The 27,313-nt window shown below is 44.2% G+C and overlaps 1 protein-coding gene across 1 annotated transcript in view; it reads right to left on the bottom strand.

The window, feature by feature from the left end:
* Positions 1 to 216: 216 nt before the first annotated feature.
* The window catches only part of galnt2 (UDP-N-acetyl-alpha-D-galactosamine:polypeptide N-acetylgalactosaminyltransferase 2), a 56,064-nt gene continuing 28,967 nt past the window's right edge, over positions 217 to 27,313 (bottom strand). The window contains exons 4-16 of the mRNA XM_079497100.1: positions 16,164 to 16,262; positions 14,031 to 14,098; positions 13,534 to 13,599; positions 12,463 to 12,584; positions 11,264 to 11,351; positions 10,810 to 10,897; positions 10,067 to 10,170; positions 9,834 to 9,960; positions 8,600 to 8,692; positions 8,411 to 8,494; positions 7,493 to 7,619; positions 7,212 to 7,331; positions 217 to 5,769 (exon numbers count right to left, since the gene is read on the bottom strand). Coding sequence (XP_079353226.1) covers positions 5,614 to 5,769; positions 7,212 to 7,331; positions 7,493 to 7,619; positions 8,411 to 8,494; positions 8,600 to 8,692; positions 9,834 to 9,960; positions 10,067 to 10,170; positions 10,810 to 10,897; positions 11,264 to 11,351; positions 12,463 to 12,584; positions 13,534 to 13,599; positions 14,031 to 14,098; positions 16,164 to 16,262 — 1,342 coding nt within the window. The 3' untranslated portion in view covers positions 217 to 5,613. The remainder of the gene's footprint in view (positions 5,770 to 7,211; positions 7,332 to 7,492; positions 7,620 to 8,410; positions 8,495 to 8,599; positions 8,693 to 9,833; positions 9,961 to 10,066; positions 10,171 to 10,809; positions 10,898 to 11,263; positions 11,352 to 12,462; positions 12,585 to 13,533; positions 13,600 to 14,030; positions 14,099 to 16,163; positions 16,263 to 27,313) is intronic.

The following is a 27,313-nucleotide window of genomic DNA, read 5'->3' as shown; positions in this document are numbered from 1 at the left end:
GATCTACATCCTCACACATACTTTTGTAATTTTACTCATGTACATTTTGAATTGTGGACTTTTACTTAACAGAGTAGTTTTACATTGCAGTGTTGATACTTTTACTTAAGTAAAACATTTGAGTACTTTTCCCACCACTGCGTCTACCTCCTGGTGATGAGACAGGAAGTAACTTTGGCACGTTGTGCTAGACATGTAAACATTTTATCATCCAAATTAAAACAGAATGCATCTTTAATTGTCACCATTTTCTCTCCCATTCATATAAAATATAAAATAAAAACAGCAAACATTTCATCCTCACAATAGGTAAGACTTAATTTAAAAAGAAAAAGGCTTCCAAACAATGTATTTGAACCATCGATGCAGACAGCAATAATGCTATGATTAATACATTATGTTCTAGGTACTGCCTTTCCTCTCTTATTCTGTGGTGTTAAACACACCATCCTCCACAGGGGGGCGATAACTACACCAGGACAAATTAATACAATGTATAAATAGCACATGATTCTTGTGCTATAAGAACTGGCATATTTCAAACTATGACCCTGTTGGCAAAAACAACATTGATTGCAGCATAATGAAACAGAAAGATGCTGTTTTGGCTGATGTTAATGTGTTCTGTCTGACCCATGTGGCCGTTTGGTCCTGTAGTGAAAAAAACTAACTCATGGCGTCTTAATTTGAGGCTTTCAGGCTGAAGCAAAATCCCATTTGTTTCTCCAATCTGATCTTTAGGACTGACTGTCCACACTGTTACAAAGTGATCAGACTGAATTAGTGTATTCAGTTGCTGTTGGTGACATTTAACGACATGAGCGTGGCTATCCGATAGATATCGTACAGCGGTTTTGGTTTATCGTTCGATTCGTTCCCCAAAATAGCTCAGCTCGTAGGTCGGCAAGTTACGCCGCTGTGTGATGAAGTATAAACCAGGCTTCAGTGTCACAGTGTCCAGAGTCGAGACTGAGACGGAGCTTTAGAAATCAGATTGGAATAAAAATTTAAACCACATAGGAATGTGGTTCACAAATAAGCAAACAAACAAAAACACAACAAAACATAACAAAAAAATCCATGTGGTCTTCTGCTGTTCAGACTCGTTAAAACCAATGTGATTCCAATCGGGATATTAGGCATGTGACGAGCCTTAAAGGGAATATTTCACTTTCAAACATGTTTGGGGTAATGTTTTACGTCTACTCAGGCTTTTGTGTGAGTTTTTAAATTGCTTGATTCAGTATGTTTGATATTCATTTTATCATACTCTCCTTCATAGCCTACTGTATACAAACCCATTGTAACTTCAAACTCAATTTGAACCATGTTAGCTAAATTGAAAACACGTCCTTGGTTCTGGTGACTGATATTGGCTTAATGTGAGGGGCCGCACTGTTTTTCCAAATTAAAAGGGAAAAAAAAGAAAAATGTAATTGAATGTATTAGAAGGACTATATCAGTTACCAGAACCAATAACAGGTGTTTTCAATGAATCCATTATGGTTCAAATAGAGTTTGAAGTTGCAATAGGTGTGTCTGAGAAAATTAATATAAAATATATACTGAATCACAAAAGCCAGAGTAGACATTAAAATGACCAAAACCTGTTTGAAAGTGAAATATCCCTTTAAAGTCTCCTGCTGCATTCAAACTGTGTCCATCGCTTCCCTTAACATCTGTCTATCAAAAGCCAATATGGAAATTCAAGGAAAAGGCAGCCAGAAAGTGAAAAGGACACGTCAAAACACTCGGTAGTTCATGAAACTAAATATTTAACCACTTGAACCCTAGTAATATAGGGTTTAAGTGGTTAAAAAGCACCAACGCTGTTCAAAGGAACATGTGCATTCTTTGTATGATTGCTGATAAAAAAAAAAGATGTCAGATAAAGAGATGCCAGTACTACCATGGTCTCTGTGTACAACACAACATACGGTACATTACACACAAACCAATGGAAATCACAAAGAAACAAATGTGCTGCCGTCTACATCACAATAAATCTATGGAACAATTTTCATGTATTGTACTTGGCCATGTGTATGTGTGCATGTACTATATTATGTAAAGTATGTACGCATGCATGAATGTGCATGACAATACAGTACATGCCAAGGTTATTAAGTTACATAAAATTAAATATAAATCAAGGTTGTTCAAAAAACCAAACAATAGCGAATAGCATTGCATATCAGAATAGAAATTTTGCATGGATATGAAATCTGTCTTCCTTGGGCTGTGCCAGTTTTTACAGAAATTTATTTGAGTTTTTTGTTTTAAAATAATACTATATTACCGTTTTGGATTTTGACTATGACAAATTCCCCATTTTACAACAAATTAAACTAATTTAAAACTAAACACATCTTTTTGAAATAATAATCTAAATCAGAAAACGCACATTATAAACATATATAAAACCTAAAACAAAATATATATGATTTTTTTAAAAACATAACCTTGGTATGTGCATGTATACGAGTGCAAAGCTAAATTAACGCTTGAATTTACACTCAAGACCTTCCGGGAGTTAATCAATGAGAATAACTGCAATAAAGAAATAAACCAGTAATACCAATAGAACCAAGATGATAGTCGGTACATAAATGAATACCAGATATTAGTCTAAAACAGTGGTTCTCAAACCTTTTTTTGAATTTAAGGGCACCTTAAATCTGAGTTACGGACCTGCAGGGCAACACCAAATAGTATACTTACAGGTCTGTGTAAGGTCGGTCCATTTAAGAGTCCCTTCAAGGTATGCGGAGGGTCCCTGGACCACACTTTGAGAACCGCTGTTCTAAAACGAGGATGAAGAACTTCCAGTCAAGACAACATACCAATAACTGGCACAATACTATTTGAGGATACTTCTACTGTATATATTATATTAATATATTTTAATCAAAACACTTGAGATTTGGGCATTTCACAGCAGTGTTCAACCTTCTGAACAGGCTGATCTGTTAAACAAAAGATAAGACTCTAGACCACTGGTTCTCAATGCAGAGTCTGGGGGACACTCATGTGTTCTTGAGGGGGTCCCCAGCAAAATGCAGTTCTGCTGTGGGAAAACTGCATTTTGAACACTTAAGCACCGTTTTATTTTTCAGATCTATATTTTTGTTTTTACAAATCTCTTATGGAGGTCCCTGGCACAAACTCTTTTCAATTGTGAGTACAATGACCAAACAAGCTCCCTGGGAACTTTGTGTTATCCTCATTAACATAACCTTTGACTGTACTAACTGTACGGTTAACAAATTGTTAAAGTATTCAAATCAAATCAATCAATGGGGGTCTGCTGCCAAATACATATCAATTTGGGGGTCCTAGACATGAAAATGTTTGAGAACTACTGATCTAGACCTTCAACTGGACAGAGTTTTATAAGGTTTCATTTACAAAGGAAGCTTTGGTCTTTTGAAACAGTTCACTCTTCCCTTCTGGGTAAAAAATAAACAATGTTTTACCATTTCAGTTCACATTCTCAAAAGGTCAGAGGACTTAACATTAATCATTCGTTCATTATTATATTTCTATATATCGTTATTCCCGGAGCATTTTGGAGCGATATGATCCAAACACATGAACCCTATAGTGTCCCTAATGTGGGAGCGAACATTTGGGGGGAAAATCTTCAGCAAATATATTTTTCGTTAAAATACTTTTAGCGTAGAGCGAAAACAGGAGGGGTTCTAGTGTGGACCCCTGGGGTACTCCGGTTAATACTCTTTCTCAGGCCATTTTTCAGGCCCAAGTTCTGTGTAAAAACATTGATTGGCACAGGCGCAGCGCAGCCATAAGTTAAATGACATTATTTAATTAATCATAGAATGGAATCCCTGGTACATCTTGGGACCATAGTAGGATTGGATCTTTTCCCTGGTGAGGCCTCTGCAATTGTCCCTCACAAGTCACCAAATATTTCACTCCGGTGACGTCATCAACAGTTTCTAATCACCTGGCCAATGATGGCTGGGCGCGTGTGCAGCTATTAAGGGCTTTTCACATGGGATGCGTCTGTAATTCATTCAAATTTTTCCATTTATTTTTTTGAGCAATGCGACAGCTGTAGTGACAAACAGGCGCAATCCTGCAAAACTGTCGCGTTTGTGCTCATCTTGTGCACGCGGCCCACCTGTGTCGTGCGTTTTAATCCAGTAGTTCTCGAACTGTGGGTCAGGACCCGATGATTTTTTGGGGGGGGGGAGGTATTTTTAATACCTCTAAAAATAATAATAAGACTATTACTGCATCAAAAGTAATCAACAAACTAACTATAAGAAATGGTCAAACATTGGCCAAATATTACCTAAGACAGAGGCAAACATTTATGTACAGAAAATAGCTCATCTACAAGCATATTTTTTCACAATATTTATATGTGGAACTGAATGTAATGCTTCAACTGCTACAATTCCAAGTGCTTGTAAGGGTAGCGGGTCCCCAGTTCAAATATGATTTTTTTTTGGGGGGGGGGGTCGTGGCTTGAAAATGTGGAGAACCTCTGGTTTAAAGGCATCTATTGCACCGGGGAGCCCAGTGGGCCTTGTCTCCGCCGATCAATGGCACAACACAGGCACCGTGCCGCCGTCCCCATGTGAAAAGCCCTGAACAATCGAACCGCAACACAGCACATCCTGTCAGAAACAACCAAAAAAACAAACAAATAAAAACATCTCGGGTTTGCTTCAATTGAAACTTGAATTAAAAGAAACAGAAAAGACATGATTGAAAACAAATGGGTGGAGAAAGATGTAGCATCCAGTGCTACAACAATGTCACACGATAAGACAGCTTTAAAGACACTTCTAGTTTCTGGAAGTTGAGAGCCCCCCCCACCCCCCTCACCCACCCAGAGACGCGTAGCAAAACAAACACAAAATTACAATTGTGTTTTGTGCCGTCGTTCTTGAGTTTTCTTGTCGGTGGCGGAGGGGTCACGTTGTAGAACCGACGAGAGGAAGAGCTCTGCGTGGTTGAGTCTTTTCTCCGCTCTCTGCGAAACCGACCGAACGAACGAACAAACAAACGACGTCGGTACCCCCCACCCCCCCACCAGCTCGTCTGTTTTTATACATTCCGAACAATGACTACATGACTAATGCTGTGAACATCCACAAAGAATCGAGAGGGAGAGGGGTGGGGGGGTGGGAGAGAGGGAGAGAGGTAAGAACCGGAAAATTTTAAAAAATTCAAAAATTAATAAAAAAGAAAAACAGTTCCATTTCACCAGCGAGACAAACACTGAGGTATGTGGGTTGGATGGAACGTCATCTTCAGCAATGTTCACCATCATCGTCATGAGCACCCACCCCTCCCCCCACCCAAATATGGTCACATTTCCGCTTTCCTCCGATAATGTTTGCAAACATCAACCCCGCCCCCCGGGAGGGAGGGAAGTGGAGCTCATAGGGGGAATTCTGGACAATGATTGGCTACAACTCAGCTTGTCTGAGTCCAATGCCCCGCCCCCCCAGGTAAAGAAAGAGGAGTTCTTTATCCGTTCGTCCACAAGTCAGTCTTTCTCCAAGTGTCGCTCGTTTGCTCTGTGTTTGTGTGTATGTGTGGGTGTTTGTGTGTATGTGTGTGGTTCACTAGCGCCCCCTATTGCTGTAGGTTGAGGGTGAACTTCCACTGCTGGTTGAGGTTGGCGGCGCAGACCTCCACCGTCAGACCACCCATCCTGGCACTACGACTGTCCAGGCACAGGTTGGTGCCCACGTGGCGGAGTTTAGTGTTGGACTCTATCTGCTCCCATTTCTACAGCACACACACACACACACACACACACACACACACACACACACACACACACACACACACACACACACACACACACACACACACACACACACACACACACACACACACACACACACACACACACACACACACACACACACACACACACACACACACACACACACACACACACACACACACACACACACACAAAACAGGAATTAAAAACGTAATATTTGTTTGGTCTTTTCTTGGTGTTCTTTCCTAATAAAGTAGATTATCTTGTTGTTTTCTCCTCCCCCCGTGTAAAGCGCCTTTGGGTACGTAGAAAAGCAGTATATAGATTTTAGAAATAAATTAAATTATTATTTTTGATGACACACCTAAAAAGGTAGCTCAGGTGACTTGAGGCATAATAACAAAATGCCTGTGTTCCATTTCTATATACACTTCAAATTTGGTGTGTGTATATATGGGAAACAGGCTGAAAGATGTATCAAAATAATACATATCGTCACTGTTGGCAGAAACCTCTATCTCCATATTTTAACTTTGTGTTTTTTTGTAAATAAATGCCCTACTACTTCATATCATACTAACTAGAACAACACACTAAAGCACCAAAAGTAACAGATCTACAAGCTTGTGTACTGAAACTGTGTTTTGACCATAAAATATGAGGTTTCCACCCAACAGAACATATCTAGCCTTTCGGTCCAGTCACCAGGTGGGGCCAATGACTTTGCTAACGTATACTGTATAATGGAGAGTTCACTACCTTATGTGTCATTTCTCTAGAGGATCTGTTTTGAACTGACATAGATCAAAACGTTGTTTGGTGACTGTGAAGTTATGTACAGAGCAAAAACAAAAGTGGGTCGTGATGTGAGCCTTCCCTTTTCAAAATGTTTTACTATGGTTTGCAGTTTGACTCAATGTAGAGGGATGTTTGTAGAAATTAAATCACACATTCTACGTTGACACTCTTGTGTGAATACATAGGACCACAATGGAAGATATGGAAAGATGGCAAAGATTCCTAGAAGCTTTGCCATTGGTCGATTTGCCTGTCTACTTCCTGATTGTGGCCCCTAGATGTGTCACAGAGACAATTTTTTGGGAGCATTTTACTGTCTAAATAAAATTAAAAAAATCACACCCTTGTGAAGTGAGGGGCGCTCTTATCATCGTACATCATCATCTCATACTGGCCAATCAGAATGCCTGATGCCAGTTGCCACAAATTTACATCATATTTGGCCTAATTTCGCCTTTCATTGTCAATGGCAAATATTGAGACGTGTGGGGTCAAAAGCTGTATATAGCGCCCCTCAAAAAAAAAGGTAATTAAAATGTTGACATATTATTGCTTATAGCAGCTTTAATGTTTGACTGTACCATGTGCTGTACATTTCTAACTAATAAAGTATTTAATCAATCAACCAATCTATCAATCTTACCTGTCTGCTGTCGTTCTCTCTACATCCCTGTAGTTTGATGAGCGATCCGGCTGTTCTCTCCACCACGGTCAGACACAGATCCATGTGCTTGACCGACTTGTCTTTAGTCAACGCCCACTCCTGCAACAAACACACTCATGTTACACTAAAGCCACAGCATACGTTTCATCCAAATCATCATCATACACACACCCCTGAATGAAGCTGAAACCTGAAGCCATTCTGCACCGCCACCCATGTGACTTTTAGCAGCCATTTGGCTGTGCTGTATGTGTGTGTACCTGGTTTCCTCCAGCGTTGTGGCACTCATAAACGCCCACCACTCCATCTGCAAAGTGACCCAGAGTGTCCAGACAGTTCCCTCCCTGCTGGAGGGCTCCGAATGCAATGTCCTGGTGGTCCGGAACTCTACACACACACACACACACACACAAGGTTGAATGTCCAAAACTGTTAAAGGATTCAAATTCAAAAATAGACAAAGTTGCAGATCTACACGTTTCTAGCTTGTAGATCTGTTACTTTTGACGCTTTTGTGTGAAGTTGTAGTATGAAAGAGAGGGGGGGGGGGGGGGGGGGGGGGGGGGGGGTCATGCCAGAGGGGATGGCATGCAGTAAATTAGTCAGGGGTGGGATTCGAACACAGGCCTGATGTGCGTGAAGTGGTTTGCGCTCTTACCAGGTGAGCCACCGGGGGGGTGCCCCAAGTCAACTTATTTATTATGTGTATGGTATTTAGTGTGTACAATGTTTAAGCGCTTTGGAAAAATGGTGCCATATAAATACACCATTTTGCCATCTTGGGTTTACTTCTCATATCTGCGTGAAGTAGGTGGTTCGCCTTTTTAGGAGACCTTAGTATCGAAGTGTGCTTGAGCAAGACACTGAACCCCTAATTGCTCCTGATGTGCTGGTTGGTTCCTTGCATGGTTTCCGCCACCATCGGTGGGTGAATGTAATGCACAATCTATGTAAAGCGCCTTGGATAAAGGCGCTATATAAATGCACAAGTCTATTATTTCCAAAGGCAGATTGAACGTGAACAAAGCTTCTGAACCATTCTTTATTATTATTACTATTTTGTGTACTTGTCAGCAAACAATGTGGTCATGCAACATATAAATTAGGCAAACAACGTTGTCATGCAACATATAAATTAGGCATGATTAGAACATAAGAAGTGACATAAGTGTTCTTACCGTAGCTCAGGATAAACATTCTCCAGGTACCATTTAAACGGCTTGCATTCCAACCTCTTCTTCATCTCAAGACGACTCTGGATACTAGAGAGAAAAACACATGAGACCAGATAAGATCAGATTTGACGCTTTCAGGTAGGAATGACTAGTGACTAGTAATTAGGTCTCATGATAACTAATGGTTCTTACTTTCCGTAGGGGACGTTTCTAGCTGAAGGTACAGCAGCATAGTAGAAGTTCTTAAACTCATCCATCCACACTTCTGCTGCCCTCCGTGTGTTCCTGAGACAAGGAGAGAGGGAGGGAACAATATCAGACACAGAGAAAACACGTTAACCCATTAAGACCGGAGGCTGATTCTAAAAATGTCTTCTAAATCAGTTCACAGAAAAACAGTTTTCTGTGAGCTTATGCTTGTGGGTCTGGTGGGTTTCAAGCATTAACTGGGCCCTAGTATGCACTGTGACTGCAGGACAGAGCAGGGGTTCTCAACCTGGGGTTTGCGACCCCTAGGGCGGTCCCGAAATTATTTTGGGGGGTCTGCAAATTATAAAAAATGCAACTGGATGGATGGAAAATGGAAATGTATATTTTACATAGTACACAGTGCATGCATAAACATTCCTTAATGATTATATCTGGTTTCAGTATTCAGTATCATGTATTTTCTCTATTATTAAGGTTATTGTAGCGGTCAATTTGTATTGGTGGTGGTGGTGGGGGCGGGTGGGGGTCAAGAGGCATGGCCAAAGCATTTCCGGGGGCCACTAGAGGGCACTATTCCACTGGGTCACAGATTAGTCCCAAATAGAAAATAGAATAGATTGTGTCATCGTTTTCCAGAATCGTTCAATCACCCAAGCAATTTTACTCATGATATGGATATGAAGCATCAACTGGCGGTGACAAAGTACTAATTTATTGAAAGAGTAAGAAAATATATTAAAATAGTTCTATCAAACAACTCAATATCATAAACGGAACACAGTTCTACTCGATTGGCATGAAATGGGAGTGTAATGATACTTTCTTCCCTGTTTTGGCCATACTTGATTATTGGTATCAGTCATTGTCAAGTTATTTCTTGGTATATTTCAATTATTTGTCATAACTGCTCTTGAACAACCTTAATTTACAAAGCCTAAAAGGCAAATGGCAAACGTATATCTAGTGTAAAAACTAAAAACCTCCAAAGACTTTAAAAATAATGGACGTTTTTGGCAGGGAATAAGTTGGTGGTACTGAATTTGCAGCTCAACAAAAGCCAATTAATCCTAGTGTATGACGGAGGACAATTTCACGATCAATTTAAATCTCCACGATACGATTATAAGTGTTTTGTTTTATCACGATAAACGATTACCGTCCCATCCCCTATGTCTGTGTGTGTGTGTGCGTGCGTGCGTGTGTGTGTGTGGGGTACCTAGCGAAGACTGTTCCACTGCCTCCAGGGAAGGTGTATGGATGTTGTTTTCTGAAGACGTGTCCCACTCGACTGCATGGGATGATCTCTAGACTTCCTCCACACTGCCACACACGGAACGAGATCTCTGGAACACACAAACAACACACAATCAAAATGATCATACAAACAGTTATTTATCATCTTACAATCTGCCGTTTGAATCAGCAGTGCTCTACTGTACTAGTACTCACCCAAGTTCTCTCCTCCCCAAACATCCATCATCATGTCGTACTTTCCCAGCCGTTCAAAGTATTCCTTATCCATGACAAACAGCCCTCCTGCTATCATAGGGGTCCTGCACAGAAGCACACAGAGAGACAATCAGTCAATCAATCATACTTTGCAAGGGCCATTTTGTTCATTCAGCCCACAGATTTCTGAAGATATTAATTAATTAAAGTTAAAGCAAAGTTATGTTGTAACAGCCTTCTTTTGTGGGTTTCCAATATTTTTGGACACAGAATCAAATGTTTGATGGTCATGATTCACCAGAAGCCTGCCAGCCCAGGTTTAAAATAATGTATATAAATATTTTCAGAAATCTCTATGGTCTGAAGGAATGGGCTATCTATCTGTGGAACCAGAGCCGGTAAACAAAATGGCCACCACTGCTATAATCTACTGTCATTCTACAAGCAGACAAAGTGATGCCAAGATCGAACGTCGATGACGCTGTGAGCTTGTCATGGAATATGTGTTGGTTAATGTGTGGTGGACATAAAATGTATGATAACAATGTATCTTTCTTTTCTTTCTCTTTCTGGAACCACTTAACGATGGAGCTTGCACAAAAACTAATTTCACCCACTGTTTTACACTGATCATGTGACAATAAAAATCACACCTGTGTGAAGTGAGCGGTGCAACTATACATTTATTGTTTGAGAAATGACAGAGTTACTGTGTTCTGATACTGTTTGTAATGTTTACTTACTTGATTGGAGCGGTGGGGTTGCCTTGTCTGATTCTCCTCTGATCCAGTGTCATGTAGTCCCATTTAAACACCAGGTTCCAGTCAAAACCTAAGACATATTGCAATACTTGTTGAGGTCATCAACATTTTAGGATTGGATTAGGAGTTTATAAAATGCCACTTTGGACCTTTTTTGTGTGCCCTTTTTAACCCTACCCCAAAAACCTGAGTTATCCTACTATAAATTGAAAAATCCTCTGTCAGTCAGTCTGTCTAATCCTCATTTTTCTCCCTCAAAGGAGTGATAAGAGACAGATACCGAGTGTAAGTTATGTTTGTCAGTGACTTAATGTTCGACCTACTGTGTCCTTCACCAACAGATCTACCATCTCACAACCAGTCAACGTCACAACGCTTTTGTGTGTGTGTGTGTGTGTGTGTGTGTGTGTGTGTGTGTGTGTGCGCGCGCACATACCTCCTTTTAGATCAGCAGAGGCTCCGACATACTGAAAGTTGTCCATGTTGATAACGTCAATAATGGGAGATACAACCCTTCTCTTATCCTGAGAGGATAATAGATGGATGGACAGAGAGGGGGGGGGGGGGGGAGAGATTTGATTTAGTCCAAAACCGTTACTTTTCAGGATTCAAATTTAAAAGCATCAAAAGTGGCAGATTTGTAGCACTTTTGTGTAACGCGGCTGTAGTATGATCAAGTAGGCCTAAAACTAAAAGGCTTAACATATGGAGATGAGAGGATTGCTAGCCAGGCTGAAACCTTGTATGTTCAATGTGGAGATGAGAGGATTGCTAGCCAGGCTGAAACCTTGTATGTTCAATGTGGAGATGAGAGGATTGCTAGCCAGGCTGAAACCTTGTATGTTCAATATGGAGATGAGAGGATTGCTATCCAGGCTGAAACCTTGTATGTTCAATATGGAGATGAGAGGATTGCTAGCCAGGCTGAAACCTTGTATGTTCAATGTGGAGATGAGAGGATTGCTATCCAGGCTGAAACCTTGTATGTTCAATATGGAGATGAGAGGATTGCTAGCCAGGCTGAAACCTTGTATGTTCAATATGGAGATGAGAGGATTGCTAGCCAGGCTGAAACCTTGTATGTTCAATATGGAGATGAGGATTGCTAGCCAGGCTGAAACCTTGTATGTTCAAACATGGAAACCAGCGTTCCAATGCAGTTATTATTTAGTCACAAGCTCTTGTTAATACCTGAATGTTTTATTGGTTCAATATTTATAAAAATTCACAGACACACTTAACTACTTTCTTTCTAAATGGAAAAAGCTCACAACACATTGTATCTCGAAACATTGTGATCTTGTACATTGGCAAATTTCCGATAACTTTGCACGACAACGAATATGGAGATATAATGTTCGTTCCTGGGACCCACCTGACTGACCACCTAGAAGAGTGGTTCCCAAACATTTTAGCTTGAGAAGTTTGATGTCTCCTCGGGACCCAAACTATGAAAATAGTAGATCTACAAGCTTTTTCAATTAATGAAAAACTGATCACATGATTATTGAAATAATAAGTACTGGCAAGCATGTGACTTTAAAATGTCACGCCACACACACACACACACACAGTCAGTGTGACTGACTGTGTGTGTGACTGTGTGTGTGTGTGTGTGTGTGTGTGTGTGTGTACCTCTGCGACTCTCTCCAGTAGAGGTTCGAGCCAATGTTCATTACATTCACAGTGGGAGTCCAGGAAGGTGAGCACCGATGCTGTTGCAGCATCCGCCCCTCGTACCCGAGACCGCATCAGACCTGAACACATCAAAACATTTTAAACACACACTCAAGATACTCCAAACTAAATTCACAAGTCCATTAGGGTCCGGTCTCTCATTTTTGACCCGTGAAGAGGACTTCTTTAAATGTTTTCTTATTGTTCATACCGACGGTAGTACAGGTAATCTTGCAGGGATGAGAAAAGAAGGAGAAGAAATAAAAGGGGAGTATAAAACTTCATTTATTTTTTACCTTAGAGGACAACCTCCAGCAACCACCCCCCTCCCCCTGGATTAACCAAATTCAGCAGGATCAAGCTCATGCATAATTCATAGGATATGGAATACTACAGTAAACTGGGTCAAAGATTGAGCAATGTAAAAGGATACTGTAAACACTAATAGTGCTTTTTTGGGGGAGAAACACCATCGGACTTGTGGACAGGGTCTTGACTTTATATCAACATTATAATAATAATAATAATAATAATAATAATAATCTGTGTGTATCTGTAACATTTGTTATAACTTATTTTATTTGTATTAATTTCCACCAGTGTCTCATTCAATCAATGGGGCTTTCTGAACACAAGAGGGCGACATTAGACAAATATATGTAATGTTAACCACATGGTGAATACTGACAAAGAATTTGCCCAGACCTGACTAATAGATCTAATGAGCCTGGAGTCCATCTGTTTGCCGTGGTAACAGATGGGCTAAGGCAGTAGTTCCTATTAAACTTTGACCCTATGTACCTGCTTGCCACGCGGCACATAGTGACACACTGTGAGCTTGCAGATCTGCTATTTAAATGTTAAAATGATTGTGATACTATATGTTAACACATTTTACTGGGGGGGGGGGGGGGCAATAGTACTGCTAGTTTTAGGAGGTAAACTAGCAGGATTAGGAGATGAAACTAGCCGTAGTATTAGAGGTCCTGTTAGGATAGAAAACCAGCAGGTTTCCAGGATTCTTCTTACCTTCTCTACGATCATTTCTCAGCACTCGAACCTTCTCCATCTTCCCCAACAACGCCCCGTCCTCCGCTACAACACACAACACATTTATACAATGATCATCACACTCAACGGGCATTCATATGCATGGATTAAAGCTAAATAAAACCTCACGACTGAAAATGTTTGTATGGCCAACAAGTGTCATTTCACAAAACTGTGTGAAAGAGTCCCCTAGCAATGTTCCCCTAAACAATTAACATATTGTATAATGTAAACATTATACGCATAAGGTATATGTATAATGATGTAATATTGTTGCTGCCAGTTCTATATGCTGCCAATGAAGAAATCACAGATTTAGACTTTAAGTAAGCAGGTCGGAGAGGCTTATTATTTATCCCCACTTCGCAGTGCGCTAGAGCCCTGGGAGATGGATTGCTGAGGTGGAGCGCAACACCTACAGTACCATCAGCTGCTTGTGGGTGCGTGCATGTGTACGCGTCAGGTGTTTTACTTACCATTGTCACTGTAGTCATCAACTAAAATTATCTCTTTGACCAAGTGGACGGGGCTTTTCTTCAGAACACTAGAGAGAGAGAAATGTTAAAGTCAATGTTAAGGTCTCTCCTGCAGAGTACAGACACTTTTGAAAATATGTAAAATATGGCATCGCAGTCGGACAAAAACCTTTCCATGTGTCCAAAGAAAAATGGGATTTTTACTCGAGTCGTGGCCCATAGAAATTGGTCCGTGACCCACAAATGGATCCCGACCCACTGTTAGGGAAACTGTGCTCTAGTCTACCTAATGACTGTGGTGTGGGTTAAGGGGCAGATAGAGGGTCCTCTACCTAATGACTGTGGTGTGGGTTAAGGGGCAGATAGAGGGTCCTCTACCTAATGACAGTGGTGTGGGTTAAGGGGCAGATAGAGGGTCCTCTACCTAATGACTGTGGTGTGGGTTAAGGGGCAGATAGAGGGTCCTCTACCTAATGACTGTGGTGTGGGTTAAGGGGCAGATAGAGGGTCCTCTACCTAATGACAGTGGTGTGGGTTAAGGGGCAGATAGAGGGTCCTCTACCTAATGACTGTGGTGTGGGTTAAGGGGCAGATAGAGGGTCCTCTACCTAATGACTGTGGTGTGGGTTAAAGAGGGAGTGCCACAATTTTAGTATTTTTCCAGTACTTCATTAGACACCCTGGAGTCGTTTTTATGTGCAATGGTGTATTAACTTTGTATTTAGGGTTTCTTCCTGGAGGCTGAACCCTTGACAGTCAAACGGGCCAATGAAATAAACAGTAATATAGTGACATCACACTATCAGCCCCTCCCTGGCCCTTACCCCTCCCCCTTTATCATACAACTACAGCTGTGGGTGCGGCTTCAGTTCAGGTGGATCACCACCCATCACCACCCACCAGGCAACTGGTGGGCGTGCCCACATAAAAAACACATTTTAACAAATACTGTAGACTTTTTTGAAATAGTCATACCTCCTTATATAACAATAAGACCTGATGATCATGTTTTAGGGTGGGAAAAAAATCACGGCACTCCATCTTTAAGGGGCAGATAGAGGGTCCTCTACCAGTCTACCTAATGCCAGTGGTGTGGGTTAAGGGTGTGGACGGTGGACCCATTTGTGGGTCACGGTCACGGACAAATGATTATGATTATGATTCCCTTTATTAATTTTTCTCCCACATTTTGTTTTTAATTTTCATGGATTAAAAACATAATTCAATGATTCTTTTTCAGTAGTTTCATGAAGAACAGCAAGGTACAATCTCAGAAATTCCATACATTTGAAAACTACTACTTAAGAAGTAGTGAAAATAGCCACAACGTGGCATACTGTGTGCTTGTAGATCTGCTATTTTCACTAGTTTGGGTCCTGGGCAAACGTCTAATCTCTATTTTGGGTCACAGGCTTAACATTTTTGGAACCACTCCTCTATCTGATGACAGTGATGAAGGCCAGAGGCAGGGACGTACCTGACGACGGTTCTATCTGCTCCATCTGATGACAGTGATGAAGGACAGAGGCAGGGACGTACCTGACGACGGTTCTATCTGCTCTATCTGCTCTATCTGATGACAGTGATGAAGGACAGAGGCAGGGACGTACCTGACGACGGTTCTATCTGCTCTATCTGATGACAGTGATGAAGGACAGAGGCAGGGACGTACCTGACGACGGTTCTATCTGCTCTATCTGCTCTATCTGATGACAGTGATGAAGGACAGAGGCAGGGACGTACCTGACGACGGTTCTATCTGCTCTATCTGCTCTATCTGATGACAGTGATGAAGGACAGGGGCAGGGACGTACCTGACGACGGTTCTATCTGCTCTATCTGATGACAGTGATGAAGGACAGAGGCAGGGACGTACCTGACGACGGTTCTATCTGCTCTATCTGATGACAGTGATGAAGGACAGAGGCAGGGACGTACCTGACGACGGTTCTATCTGCTCTATCTGATGACAGTGATGAAGGACAGAGGCAGGGACGTACCTGACGACGGTTCTATCTGCTCTATCTGCTCTATCTGATGACAGTGATGAAGGACAGAGGCAGGGACGTACCTGACGACGGTTCTATCTGCTCTATCTGATGACAGTGATGAAGGACAGAGGCAGGGACGTACCTGACGACGGTTCGCAGCAGAGCAGAGCGTGCTTCGTTGTGGAAGGTGATGACCACACTGGAGGCTGGAAGCTCCTGCTGCCACGTTTTATGTCTGCAACTGCACACACAGGTTTGTATCAGTTCACTTGTGAGGAGGACATCAATATTGTTAAGACCGTGATTTTATGAATGCCATTTTTAACGATAAAACTATAGCCAAACAATTGCTGATCTACAAGCTCACAACGAGTCACGCTGCCACACACACACACACACACACACACACACACACACACACACACACACACACACACACACACACACACACACACACACACACACACACACACACACACACACACACACACACACACACACACACACACACACACACACACACACACACACACAGTTAGTGAAGTAATACTTTCTCTTTCCTGACCTCAAACCTTTAAATGGTGCATTTATATAGCGCATTTATCCAAGGCGCTTTACATAGATTGTGCATTACATTCACCCATTCACACACACATTCATACACTGATTGCAGCGGAAGCCATGAAAGGTACCAACCAGCACATCGGAGCAATTTGGGGTTCAGTGTCTTGCCCAAGGACACTTCGACAGGAGGAGCCGGGATTCGAGCCGCCGACCCATAGGTCATTGGACGACCTGCTCTACCTCCTGAGCCACAGCCCTTTAATAGATCTCCATATATGGAGCTGACCTGTTCTGACATATCATATATCATGTTGATCCTTCCCCATGTGTCCTTCCTCTCGTCTCCCTTTTGACTGATTCAAACTCTAGACGGACCCGCTCCAAAGTTAGTGCAGAAGCGCCCGGCAGCCGGCGAAAACTAGAGTTCTCAACAGGCCCGAAAATGAAGGCTCGGCCCTACCTGGGCCCTCATCAAACCCTGTACACTCAAGATACTGCCCCCACTGCCACCCTTAGATCTCCATATATGGAGCTGACCTGTTCTGACATTCCATATGTTGATCTGACCTCATCAAACCCTGTACACTCGCTCCATACATGTCCAGTACAGAATTCATTCCATATGTTGACAGCGCTCTCCCAGCAGTCTGCCGTCACCCAGGCGGATGCGTACACACAACCTCGCCCTTTAAGCCCGAAAATTAAGGCCCGGACTTACCTGGGCCCTCATCAAGCCCTGTACACTCAAGACACGCTCCATATATGGCCAGTACAGAATTCATTCCATATGTTGATCTGACCCCCCATGCCCTCAGGGCGTCTATGGCCAGTACAGAATTCATTCCATATGTTGATCTGACCCCCCATGCCCTCAGGGCGTCTATGGCCAGTACAGAATTCATTCCATATGTTGATCTGACCCCCCCATGCCCTCAGAGCGTCTATGGCCAGTACAGAATTCATTCCATATGTTGATCTGACCTCCCATACCCTCAGGGCGTCTATGGCCAGTACAGAATTCATTCCATATGTTGATCTGACCTCCCATGCCCTCAGGGCGTATATGGTCAGTACAGAATTCATTCCATATGTTGATCTGACCTCCCATACCCTCAGGGCGTCTATGGCCAGTACAGAATTAATTCCATATGTTGATCTGACCCCCCATGCCCTCAGGGCGTATATGGCCAGTACAGAATTCATTCCATATGTTGATCTGACCTCCCATGCCCTCAGGGCGTATATGGCCAGTACAGAATTCATTCCATATGTTGATCTGACCTCCCATACCCTCAGGACGTCTTACTGGTAAATAAAGCTCAATTGAAAATATCGTCCGTCAGGAGGAAACCTCTTATGTCCAAAACTGCTACTTTTGATGCTTTTGTGTGACGCTGTAGTAAGATCAAGTATATGGAATTAATACACGGGGGGAAAAATAATTAATTTATATGGATAAAAGAGGTTTCTGCCCGACAGCAAGGATATACAGAAGACACAGACATCAAAAACAGAAGAAGCACAGCTGGAGTTACAGAGTGTAAGTGCTACTTGTCCATGTGGTAAAGTGCCCACATACATACTTGATGCAGCCAGTTGACCCATTTTCTGAGCCAAATGTTGCGTTGCACATGGGCACAGTGGGTGAATGTGGATGAGGCAATATGCGGCATTTGTAGGGGGAAAATACCCACTGTGAGAGAGCAACTAATCTAAGATCACATTAGGATTTAACAAACGGCCCGCCCGCTCTGTTGAACGACACCACCATGGAAGAAGAAGTCAGTGGGACTAGCACCAGTGTTGCTTGCCGAAGAGAGTCGAGCTACAAGCTCACAAAGCAGCAAGCTACAAGCTCACAAAGCAGCAAGCTACAAGCTCACAAAGCAGCAAGCTACAAGCTCACAAAGCAGCGGTACTCTGTCCTCAGATAAAAGGACCAGATAGACCACCTAGTAGGATCACAAGGGGATCAGCAGCCGGCAACCTCAAAGTAGCAAAGCGTAACACCACATTTGGTCAGTCTTCTTACTCAGTACAAGGGATACACCTACAAACCTACAAACCCTTTGTACAATGCAACGGTTTCATGTTTTTACAACTTGATACATTGTTTTTTGTATTGTCCCTGTTAAATAAACATATAAATAAAATAAAATAAATAAATGGTGATGCTTGTAGACTGGCTATTTTCAGTGAGGGGACACACCATCATACAGAAAAGTATAAATCAGACTTTGAATTAAAACTCAGTATTGATGAGTTTTCCACTGGTCTCGTCAGCGGTGCTGGTCTGGAAAGAGGAATAGTTGACAATGCTCCACACATCCCAGACTCTTCTCCCTTCTGGCTCCGAAACTGTGTGGAACAAACTCTCCATTGCAGTTAGAACTGCAGACTCACTCCCAATTTTCTGCCGTAATCTGAAAGGTAGCTCTCCATCAAACAGACCTCAGATTACTACACACTGGTAGTCAAATGTAGTCAGGAGATCAGTCAGTTGGAAGGTGTAAAAAAACATAAGTTGCTGAATGAAACGGCTACTACTAAAAATCACACCTGTGTGAAGTGAGGGGCGCTCTTATCACCTTACAACATAATGTTTGTTTAAGCAACGGGTGCTAATGTTTGTTTTAGTCCTCAAAACAAACACATTTCTCTTTATTGTTTATGGCGTTTTCTAAAACAAGCATCGTGCTGCATTTCATGTATGTTTTTACTTTTACCTTGCATACTAATTCACTGTGAAACAGCGGGAGATAAGGCCAATAAAATAAATCTAGGTTGTGCTCTGTTGGGGGAAGGGTGTGTGTTACGTTGCTTTACCACAGTAATGCAAGTTTCATATCGTTGCAGCCCTAGCTAAAACTTCTAGCTAAATGGGTTAGGAATATATGAATACAACAAGTGACATTCAGTACTGTACATGCACACACACAGATTGACAGACTGAAGGGACAAATCCCCTGAGATTAGAACACTGCAGCTACGTGTGTGTGTGTGTGTGTGTGTGTGTGTGTGTGTGTGTGTGTGTGTGTGTGTAAAGACACAAATCCTCTGTTGACATAAATTTGAGGAACATGGCTGAGAGTGAGAGGGGAGAGGAGGGGAGAAAAAAGGAGAGGAGGGGAGAGGTGAAAGGAGAATGGATAGAAAAGAGAAGAGAGGAGTGGAGAGGGGATAGGAGAAAAGAGGAGTGGAGAGGGGATAGGAGAAAAGAGGAGTGGAGAGGGGAGAGGAGAGGAGAAAAGAGGAGTGGAGAGGGGAGAGGATAGGAGAAAGAGGAGTGGAGAGGGGAGAGGAGAGGAGAAAAGAGGAGTGGAGAGGGGAGAGGAGAGGAGAAAGGAGGAGTGGAGAGGGGAGAGGAGAGGAGAAAGGAGGAGTGGAGAGGGGAGAGGAGAGGAGAAAAGAGGAGTGGCGAGGGGAGAGGAGAGGAGAAAGGAGGAGTGGAGAGGGGAGAGGAGAGGAGAAAAGAGGAGTGGAGAGGGGAGAGGAGAGGAGAAAGGAGGAGTGGAGAGGGGAGAGGAGAGGAGAAAGGAGGAGTGGAGAGGGGAGAGGAGAGGAGAAAAGAGGAGTGGAGAGGGGAGAGGAGAGGAGAAAGGAGGAGTGGAGAGGGGAGAGGAGAGGAGAAAAGAGGAGTGGAGAGGGGAGAGGAGAGGAGAAAAGAGGAGTGGAGAGGGGAGAGGAGAGGAGAAAAGAGGAGTGGAGAGGGGAGAGGAGAGGAGAAAAGAGGAGTGGAGAGGGGAGAGGAGAGGAGAAAAGAGGAGTGGAGAGGGGAGAGGAGAAAAGAGGAGTGGAGAGGGGAGAGGAGAGGAGAAAAGAGGAGTGGAGAGGGGAGAGTCGAGGAGAAAAGAGGAGTGGAGAGGGGAGAGGAGAAAAGAGGAGTGGAGAGGGGATAGGAGAAAAGAGGAGTGGAGAGGGGAGAGGAGAAAAGAGGAGTGGAGAGGGGAGAGGAGAAAAGAGGAGTGGAGAGGGGAGAGGAGAGGAGAAAAGAGGAGTGGAGAGGGGAGAGGAGAGGAGAAAAGAGGAGTGGAGAGGGGAGAGGAGAAAAGAGGAGTGGAGAGGGGATAGGAGAAAAGAGGAGTGGAGAGGGGAGAGGAGAAAAGAGGAGTGGAGAGGGGAGAGGAGAGGAGAAAGGAGGAGTGGAGAGGGGATAGGAGAGGAGAAAAGAGGAGTGGAGAGGGGAGAGGAGAGGAGAAAAGAGGAGTGGAGAGGGGATAGGAGAAAAGAGGAGTGGAGAGGGGATAGGAGAGGAGAAAAGAGGAGTGGAGAGGGGATAGGAGAAAAGAGGAGTGGAGAGGGGAGAGGAGAAAAGAGGAGTGGAGAGGGGAGAGGAGAGGAGAAAAGAGGAGTGGAGAGGGGAGAGGAGAGGAGAAAAGAGGAGTGGCGAGGGGAGAGGAGAGGAGAAAGGAGGAGTGGAGAGGGGATAGGAGAGGAGAAAAGAGGAGTGGAGAGGGGAGAGGAGAGGAGAAAAGAGGAGTGGAGAGGGGAGAGGAGAGGAGAAAGGAGGAGTGGAGAGGGGAGAGGAGAGGAGAAAGGAGGAGTGGAGAGGGGAGAGGAGAGGAGAAAAGAGGAGTGGAGAGGGGAGAGGAGAGGAGAAAGGAGGAGTGGAGAGGGGAGAGGAGAGGAGAAAAGAGGAGTGGAGAGGGGAGAGGAGAGGAGAAAAGAGGAGTGGAGAGGGGAGAGGAGAGGAGAAAAGAGGAGTGGAGAGGGGAGAGGAGAGGAGAAAAGAGGAGTGGAGAGGGAGAGGAGAGGAGAAAAGAGGAGTGGAGAGGGGAGAGGAGAAAGAGGAGTGGAGAGGGGATAGGAGAAAAGAGGAGTGGAGAGGGGAGAGGAGAAAGAGGAGTGGAGAGGGGAGAGGAGAGGAGAAAGGAGGAGTGGAGAGGGGATAGGAGAGGAGAAAAGAGGAGTGGAGAGGGGAGAGGAGAGGAGAAAGAGGAGGGAGAGGGGATAGGAGAAAGAGGAGTGGAGAGGGGAGAGGATAGGGAAAAGAGGAGTGGAGAGGGGATAGGAGAAAGAGGAGTGGAGAGGGGATAGGAGAAAAGAGGAGTGGAGAGGGGAGGAGAGGAGAGGAGAAAAGAGGAGTGGAGAGGGGAGAGGAGAGGAGAAAAGAGGAGTGGAGAGGGGATAGGAGAAAAGAGGAGTGGAGAGGGGAGAGGAGAGGAGAAAAGAGGAGTGGAGAGGGGAGAGGAGAGGAGAAAAGAGGAGTGGAGAGGGGATAGGAGAAAGAGGAGTGGAGAGGGGAGAGGAGAGGAGAAAGAGGAGTGGAGAGGGGATAGGAGAAAGAGGAGTGGAGAGGGAGAGGAGAAAGAGGAGTGGAGAGAGAGGAGTGGAGAGGGGAGAGGAGAAAAGAGGAGTGGAGAGGGGAGAGGAGAGGAGAAAAGAGGAGTGGAGAGGGGAGAGGAGAGGAGAAAAGAGGAGTGGAGAGGGAGAGGAGAGGAGAAAAGAGGAGTGGCGAGGGGAGAGGAGAGGAGAAAGGAGGAGTGGAGAGGGGATAGGAGAGGAGAAAAGAGGAGTGGAGAGGGGAGAGGAGAGGAGAAAAGAGGAGTGGAGAGGGGAGAGGAGAGGAGAAAAGAGGAGTGGAGAGGGGAGAGGAGAGGAGAAAGAGGAGTGGAGAGGAGAAGAGGAGTGGAGAGGAGAAAAGAGGAGTGGAGAGGGGAGAGGAGAGGAGAAAAGAGGAGTGGAGAGGGGAGAGGAGAGGAGAAAAGAGGAGTGGAGAGGGGAGGAGAAAGAGGAGTGGAGAGGGGAGAGGAGAGGAGAAAGAGGAGTGGAGAGGGGATAGAGAAGAGGGAGAGGGGAGAGGAGAGGAGAAAGAGGAGTGGAGAGGGGAGAGGAGAGGAGAAAAGAGGAGTGGAGAGGGGATAGGAGAGGAGAAAGGAGGAGTGGAGAGGGGAGAGGAGAGGAGAAAAGAGGAGTGGAGAGGGGAGAGGAGAGGAGAAAAGAGGAGTGGAGAGGGAGAGGAGAGGAGAAAGAGGAGTGGAGAGGGGAGAGGAGAGGAGAAAAGAGGAGTGGAGAGGGGAGAGGAGAGGAGAAAGGAGGAGTGGAGAGGGGAGAGGAGAGGAGAAAAGAGGAGTGGAGAGGGGAGAGGAGAGGAGAAAGGAGGAGTGGAGAGGGGAGAGGAGAGGAGAAAAGAGGAGTGGAGAGGGGAGAGGAGAGGAGAAAAGAGGAGTGGAGAGGGGAGAGGAGAGGAGAAAGGAGGAGTGGAGAGGGGAGAGGAGAGGAGAAAAGAGGAGTGGAGAGGGGGGAGAGGAGAGGAGAAAGAGGAGTGGAGAGGGGAGAGGAGAGGAGAAAAGAGGAGTGGAGAGGGAGAGGAGAGGAGAAAGAGGAGTGGAGAGGGGAGAGGAGAGGAGAAAAGAGGAGTGGAGAGGGGAGAGGAGAGGAGAAAGGAGGAGTGGAGAGGGGAGAGGAGAGGAGAAAGAGGAGTGGAGAGGGGAGAGGAGAGAGAAAGAGGAGTGGAGAGGGGAGAGGAGAGGAGAAAGAGGAGTGGAGAGGGGAGAGGAGGAGAAAAGAGGAGTGGAGAGGGGAGAGAGGAGGAGGAGAAAAGAGGAGTGGAGAGGGGGAGAGGAGAGGAGAAAAGAGGAGTGGAGAGGGGAGAGGAGAGGAGAAAAGAGGAGTGGAGAGGGGAGAGGAGAGGAGAAAGGAGGAGTGGAGAGGGGAGAGGAGAGGAGAAAAGAGGAGTGGAGAGGGGATAGGGAGAAAAGAGGAGTGGAGAGGGGATAGGAGAGGGGGATAGGAGAAAAGAGGAGTGGAGAGGGGATAGGAGAGGAGAAAAGAGGAGTGGAGAGGGGAGAGGAGAGGAGAAAAGAGGAGTGGAGAGGGGAGAGGAGAGGAGAAAAGAGGAGTGGAGAGGGGAGAGGAGAAAAGAGGAGTGGAGAGGGGAGAGGAGAGGAGAAAAGAGGAGTGGAGAGGGGAGAGGATAGGAGAAAAGAGGAGAGGAGAGGGGAGAGGAGAAAGAGTGGAGAGGGGAGAGGAGAGGAGAAAAGAGGAGTGGAGAGGGGAGAGGAGAAAAGAGGAGAGGAGAGGGGAGAGGAGAGGAGAAAAGAGGAGTGGAGAGGGGAGAGGATAGGAGAAAAGAGGAGTGGAGAGGGGAGAGGAGAAAAGAGTGGAGAGGGGAGAGGAGAGGAGAAAAGAGGAGTGGAGAGGGGAGAGGAGAGGAGAAAAGAGGAGTGGAGAGGGGATAGGAGAAAAGAGGAGAGGAGAGGGGAGAGGAGAGGAGAAAAGAGGAGTGGAGAGGGGAGAGGATAGGAGAAAAGAGGAGAGGAGAGGGGAGAGGAGAAAAGAGTGGAGAGGGGAGAGGAGAGGAGAAAAGAGGAGTGGAGAGGGGAGAGGAGAAAAGAGGAGAGGAGAGGGGAGAGGAGAGGAGAAAAGAGGAGTGGAGAGGGGAGAGGATAGGAGAAAAGAGGAGTGGAGAGGGGAGAGGAGAAAAGAGTGGAGAGGGGAGAGGAGAGGAGAAAAGAGGAGTGGAGAGGGGAGAGGAGAGGAGAAAAGAGGAGTGGAGAGGGGAGAGGAGAGGAGAAAAGAGGAGAGGAGAGGGGAGAGGAGAAAAGAGTGGAGAGGGGAAAAGGAGAAAAAAGGAGAGGAGGAGAGAGGATAAAAGAGGAGAGGAGGGGAGAGGAGAAAAGAGGAGAGGAGAAAAAGAGGAGAAAAGAGGAGAGGAGGGGAGAGGAGAAAAGAGGAGAGGAGAAAAGAGGAGAGGAGAAAAGCGGAGGGGAGAGGAGAAAAGAGGAGTGGAGAGGAGAAAAGAGGAGAGGAGAGGAGAAAAGAGGAGAGGAGAGGAGAAAAGAGGAGAAAGGATAATGGAGAAAAGAGGGGAGCGGAGTAAGGAGAAAAACAGAATAAGAGAGGAGAAAGGATTAAAAACGGTAAAAGAGGAGTGTAGGAGTTGTAAAACAGTGGTCTGTCAGCAATTAGTCCAAATATCACGTGATTTATGTTACGGTTGTGGCTAGGCAATGATTCATTCATTGCCTAGCCTGTACAGTGACTGCTTGTGACCATACAGTTTGAAGTGTCATGGTGGGTTAGTGGAGGATGTTGTGGTTGTTGTTGGGATGACTTGTTCCAGCACAAGAAGCTCCCTGGCTGTAGTAGCTCACCAATGACAGGCAGTGTTGCGGCTGTTGCCATGTCTGCTTATTATAAGCGACTTTGGGCTGCTTGCTTATTCAGTAAAGATGCTTGTAAATATTGGTAGTCTAGGGTTCCTGTTTTTTAGGGCTTGTTTCTGAAGTTTAGTTGCTTATTTGGGCTTGCTTCCAATTTTTGGATTATCATTTAACCCATTTAGACCTGAAGCCGATTAAAAAAAAACACCCTCTAAGACTTAAGTTTTATGAAAAACTTCAAATATATATTAAATATAATAGCCGATGCAAAGGTTTAAAGTGCTCATGCCTCATGTGTCCTATAGCCGCTTCTTTTGGGCATGTTTTCCTAGACATGGTTTCTTATTTGTCTCACAAAATGTCAACTCCAATGACATGCTCACAAGTCATTTTTTTGCTAATCCAATTTGAGTTTCAAGTCTTTCATCTGATGCATGCCATCCGGCCTGTTCCGTTTAGAACACATTGGTGCTGATCGCTCCAGCGGTTTGCAAGATTAGCTCCAGACACAGACAGACGGACAAAGAGACACACTGTCATACAAAGGGTAGTCTCGCGTAGCCAGAAACTATTCCACAATCTCCAAATGCTATAGAGTCTGGGACCCTAAATCAGACGGACATTGTCATCCGCTTTTAAATATCATTATATTTTATTTTAGAATTTCCATGTCTAGTAAGCAGCAAGCTATATATGTTTTGATTATTTTTGAGGGGCGATAGCCCCTCCTATGTCCAGCATTTGGTGTGTGTAACCTAAATTCGTCCTAACACAAACATTAAATGACATTAAATGGACAATTGAGTGTTTGTGTAAACACACATTGCGTAACACAAACATCGATGACGAAGGTGAGGACGCAAATTGTGATTGGTCGGAGTGAGATGATGTATGTATGATGATGTACAATGATAAGAGCGGCCCTCACTTCACACGAGTGATTTATTATTATTTATATTGGGACAAATGTAAAGATGAAAAAGGAAGTGGGGACGAGACATCACATCTGCTTTATCCTCTGATCATTTTCAGAGCTCCCGTTGCTCCAGATTGTATGACAGAAGCATTTGAACATTGTGGGAGGCAACAGTCTGGCTTGCGAGACTATATGGGCTATCCTCTTACAGAAACAATCGATGAGAGAGACCACTGTACAATGCAAAAGAATAGTTGTAATGCCTTCAAACTGCTATTCTTATAACATTTTGTTTTAGGCAAACAATTCTCAAAATCTTACAGACTACTCAACATATAGCAGATCTACAGGCTCAAAACGGTCACATTGTGACGCGTTTTGAGCCTGTAGATCTGCTATTTCCATAATCTTTAAAACGTTTGGAAATTATGACGATTATGCAAAATTATTGCCTAGCTCTACCACGAAAACATTGGGATCTTTTTGTTTTGGCATCCTATTGAAAACTGGTAGTCGAATGTAGTTATAAGATCAGTCAGTGTAAAACAAGAATTGATCAATTAATTACCAGCTTCCGCCTTATATCTCCAGAATTGTGCTATGAAATGTAAATATCTGTCTATCTGTATTTATGTGTGTGTGGAAACAACAACAGGATCTGTCCAGGTGACTAACTGTGAGAGTGTAGCCTTAGCCTACTACAAATGGAACCAAAGGACCCTTTTATAATAAACTCTGAGACTGTACAAATGTTATGGGTCCATTTGGTTGTATTGTACACTCTCAGGTAGGCCATTCTCCAAACCATTATATGTCGCACCTTGACATTGGCTTGGCAGGTATTAAAGAACATCTCTCATATGTGTCAAAATCGCAGGGGTCCACGGTAGTCTACTTTGACTTTAGTTTCATAAAAGTAGTGTCGAATGGTTTGACTTCATGACGTTCAGCTAGCATCCCATGGCTGAGAGGTCGGCTAGAGGCAAAAAGTGGCTGGTTGCCTAGAGACGAGGCAGCCAATACAGCAGCCAATGAGAATGATAGCTTGATAGTACGGGCACAGCCAATGACAATCATAGGTTGCTAGTACGGGCCAGAGTAAACTAGTAAGCCTAGCCCCTTAGATGGCACTTTATGTAGACTTGGATAGCATTTTATACAGACTTATAGCATGTTACGTCGTAGACAGCACCAGAATTGCATTTTATGTAGTCATAGCACTTTATAGTATATATGTATAGTATAGTATGTATAGTTTATATAGTTTCATTATATACTGTTATTACTGTAGATATTCCACTGTTACGTTCTTAGCTTACACATGTTTCATGATTAACTACTTTTTATGTATGTGATGTATTGCCATGCTTTTTGTTCTTGCTTATTGTAAATCACTCTGGATTAAGAGCGTCTGCTAAATGCCTAAAATTGTAAAATTGTAAATTGTAAGAGAGTGGCGATACTAGCGTCGACTCCCATTGTAACAATGGAATGCGGAAGTGCTCATTCTATCTCAATGGGATAGTTCCAATGTTTGGAACTATAGCCCATAGGCACCAGCTTTGCGGCGAGATCAAAGCGTGTCGCCACTCTCTTACTATTCCACTCCGGTACGGGCACTACGGCAGCCAATGAGAGAGATAGCTTGCTAGTGCAGAAAGGCAAAAGGATCGTTCGTAAACCAGCTCCGCTGTGCTTCACACAGCA

This window comes from Electrona antarctica (genome assembly GCF_951216825.1).
Source record: "Electrona antarctica genome assembly, chromosome: 3".
Lineage (NCBI taxonomy): Eukaryota > Metazoa > Chordata > Actinopteri > Myctophiformes > Myctophidae > Electrona > Electrona antarctica.
Note: the sequence above shows the minus strand (reverse complement) of the source record. Positions and strands in the feature narration are given on the sequence as shown.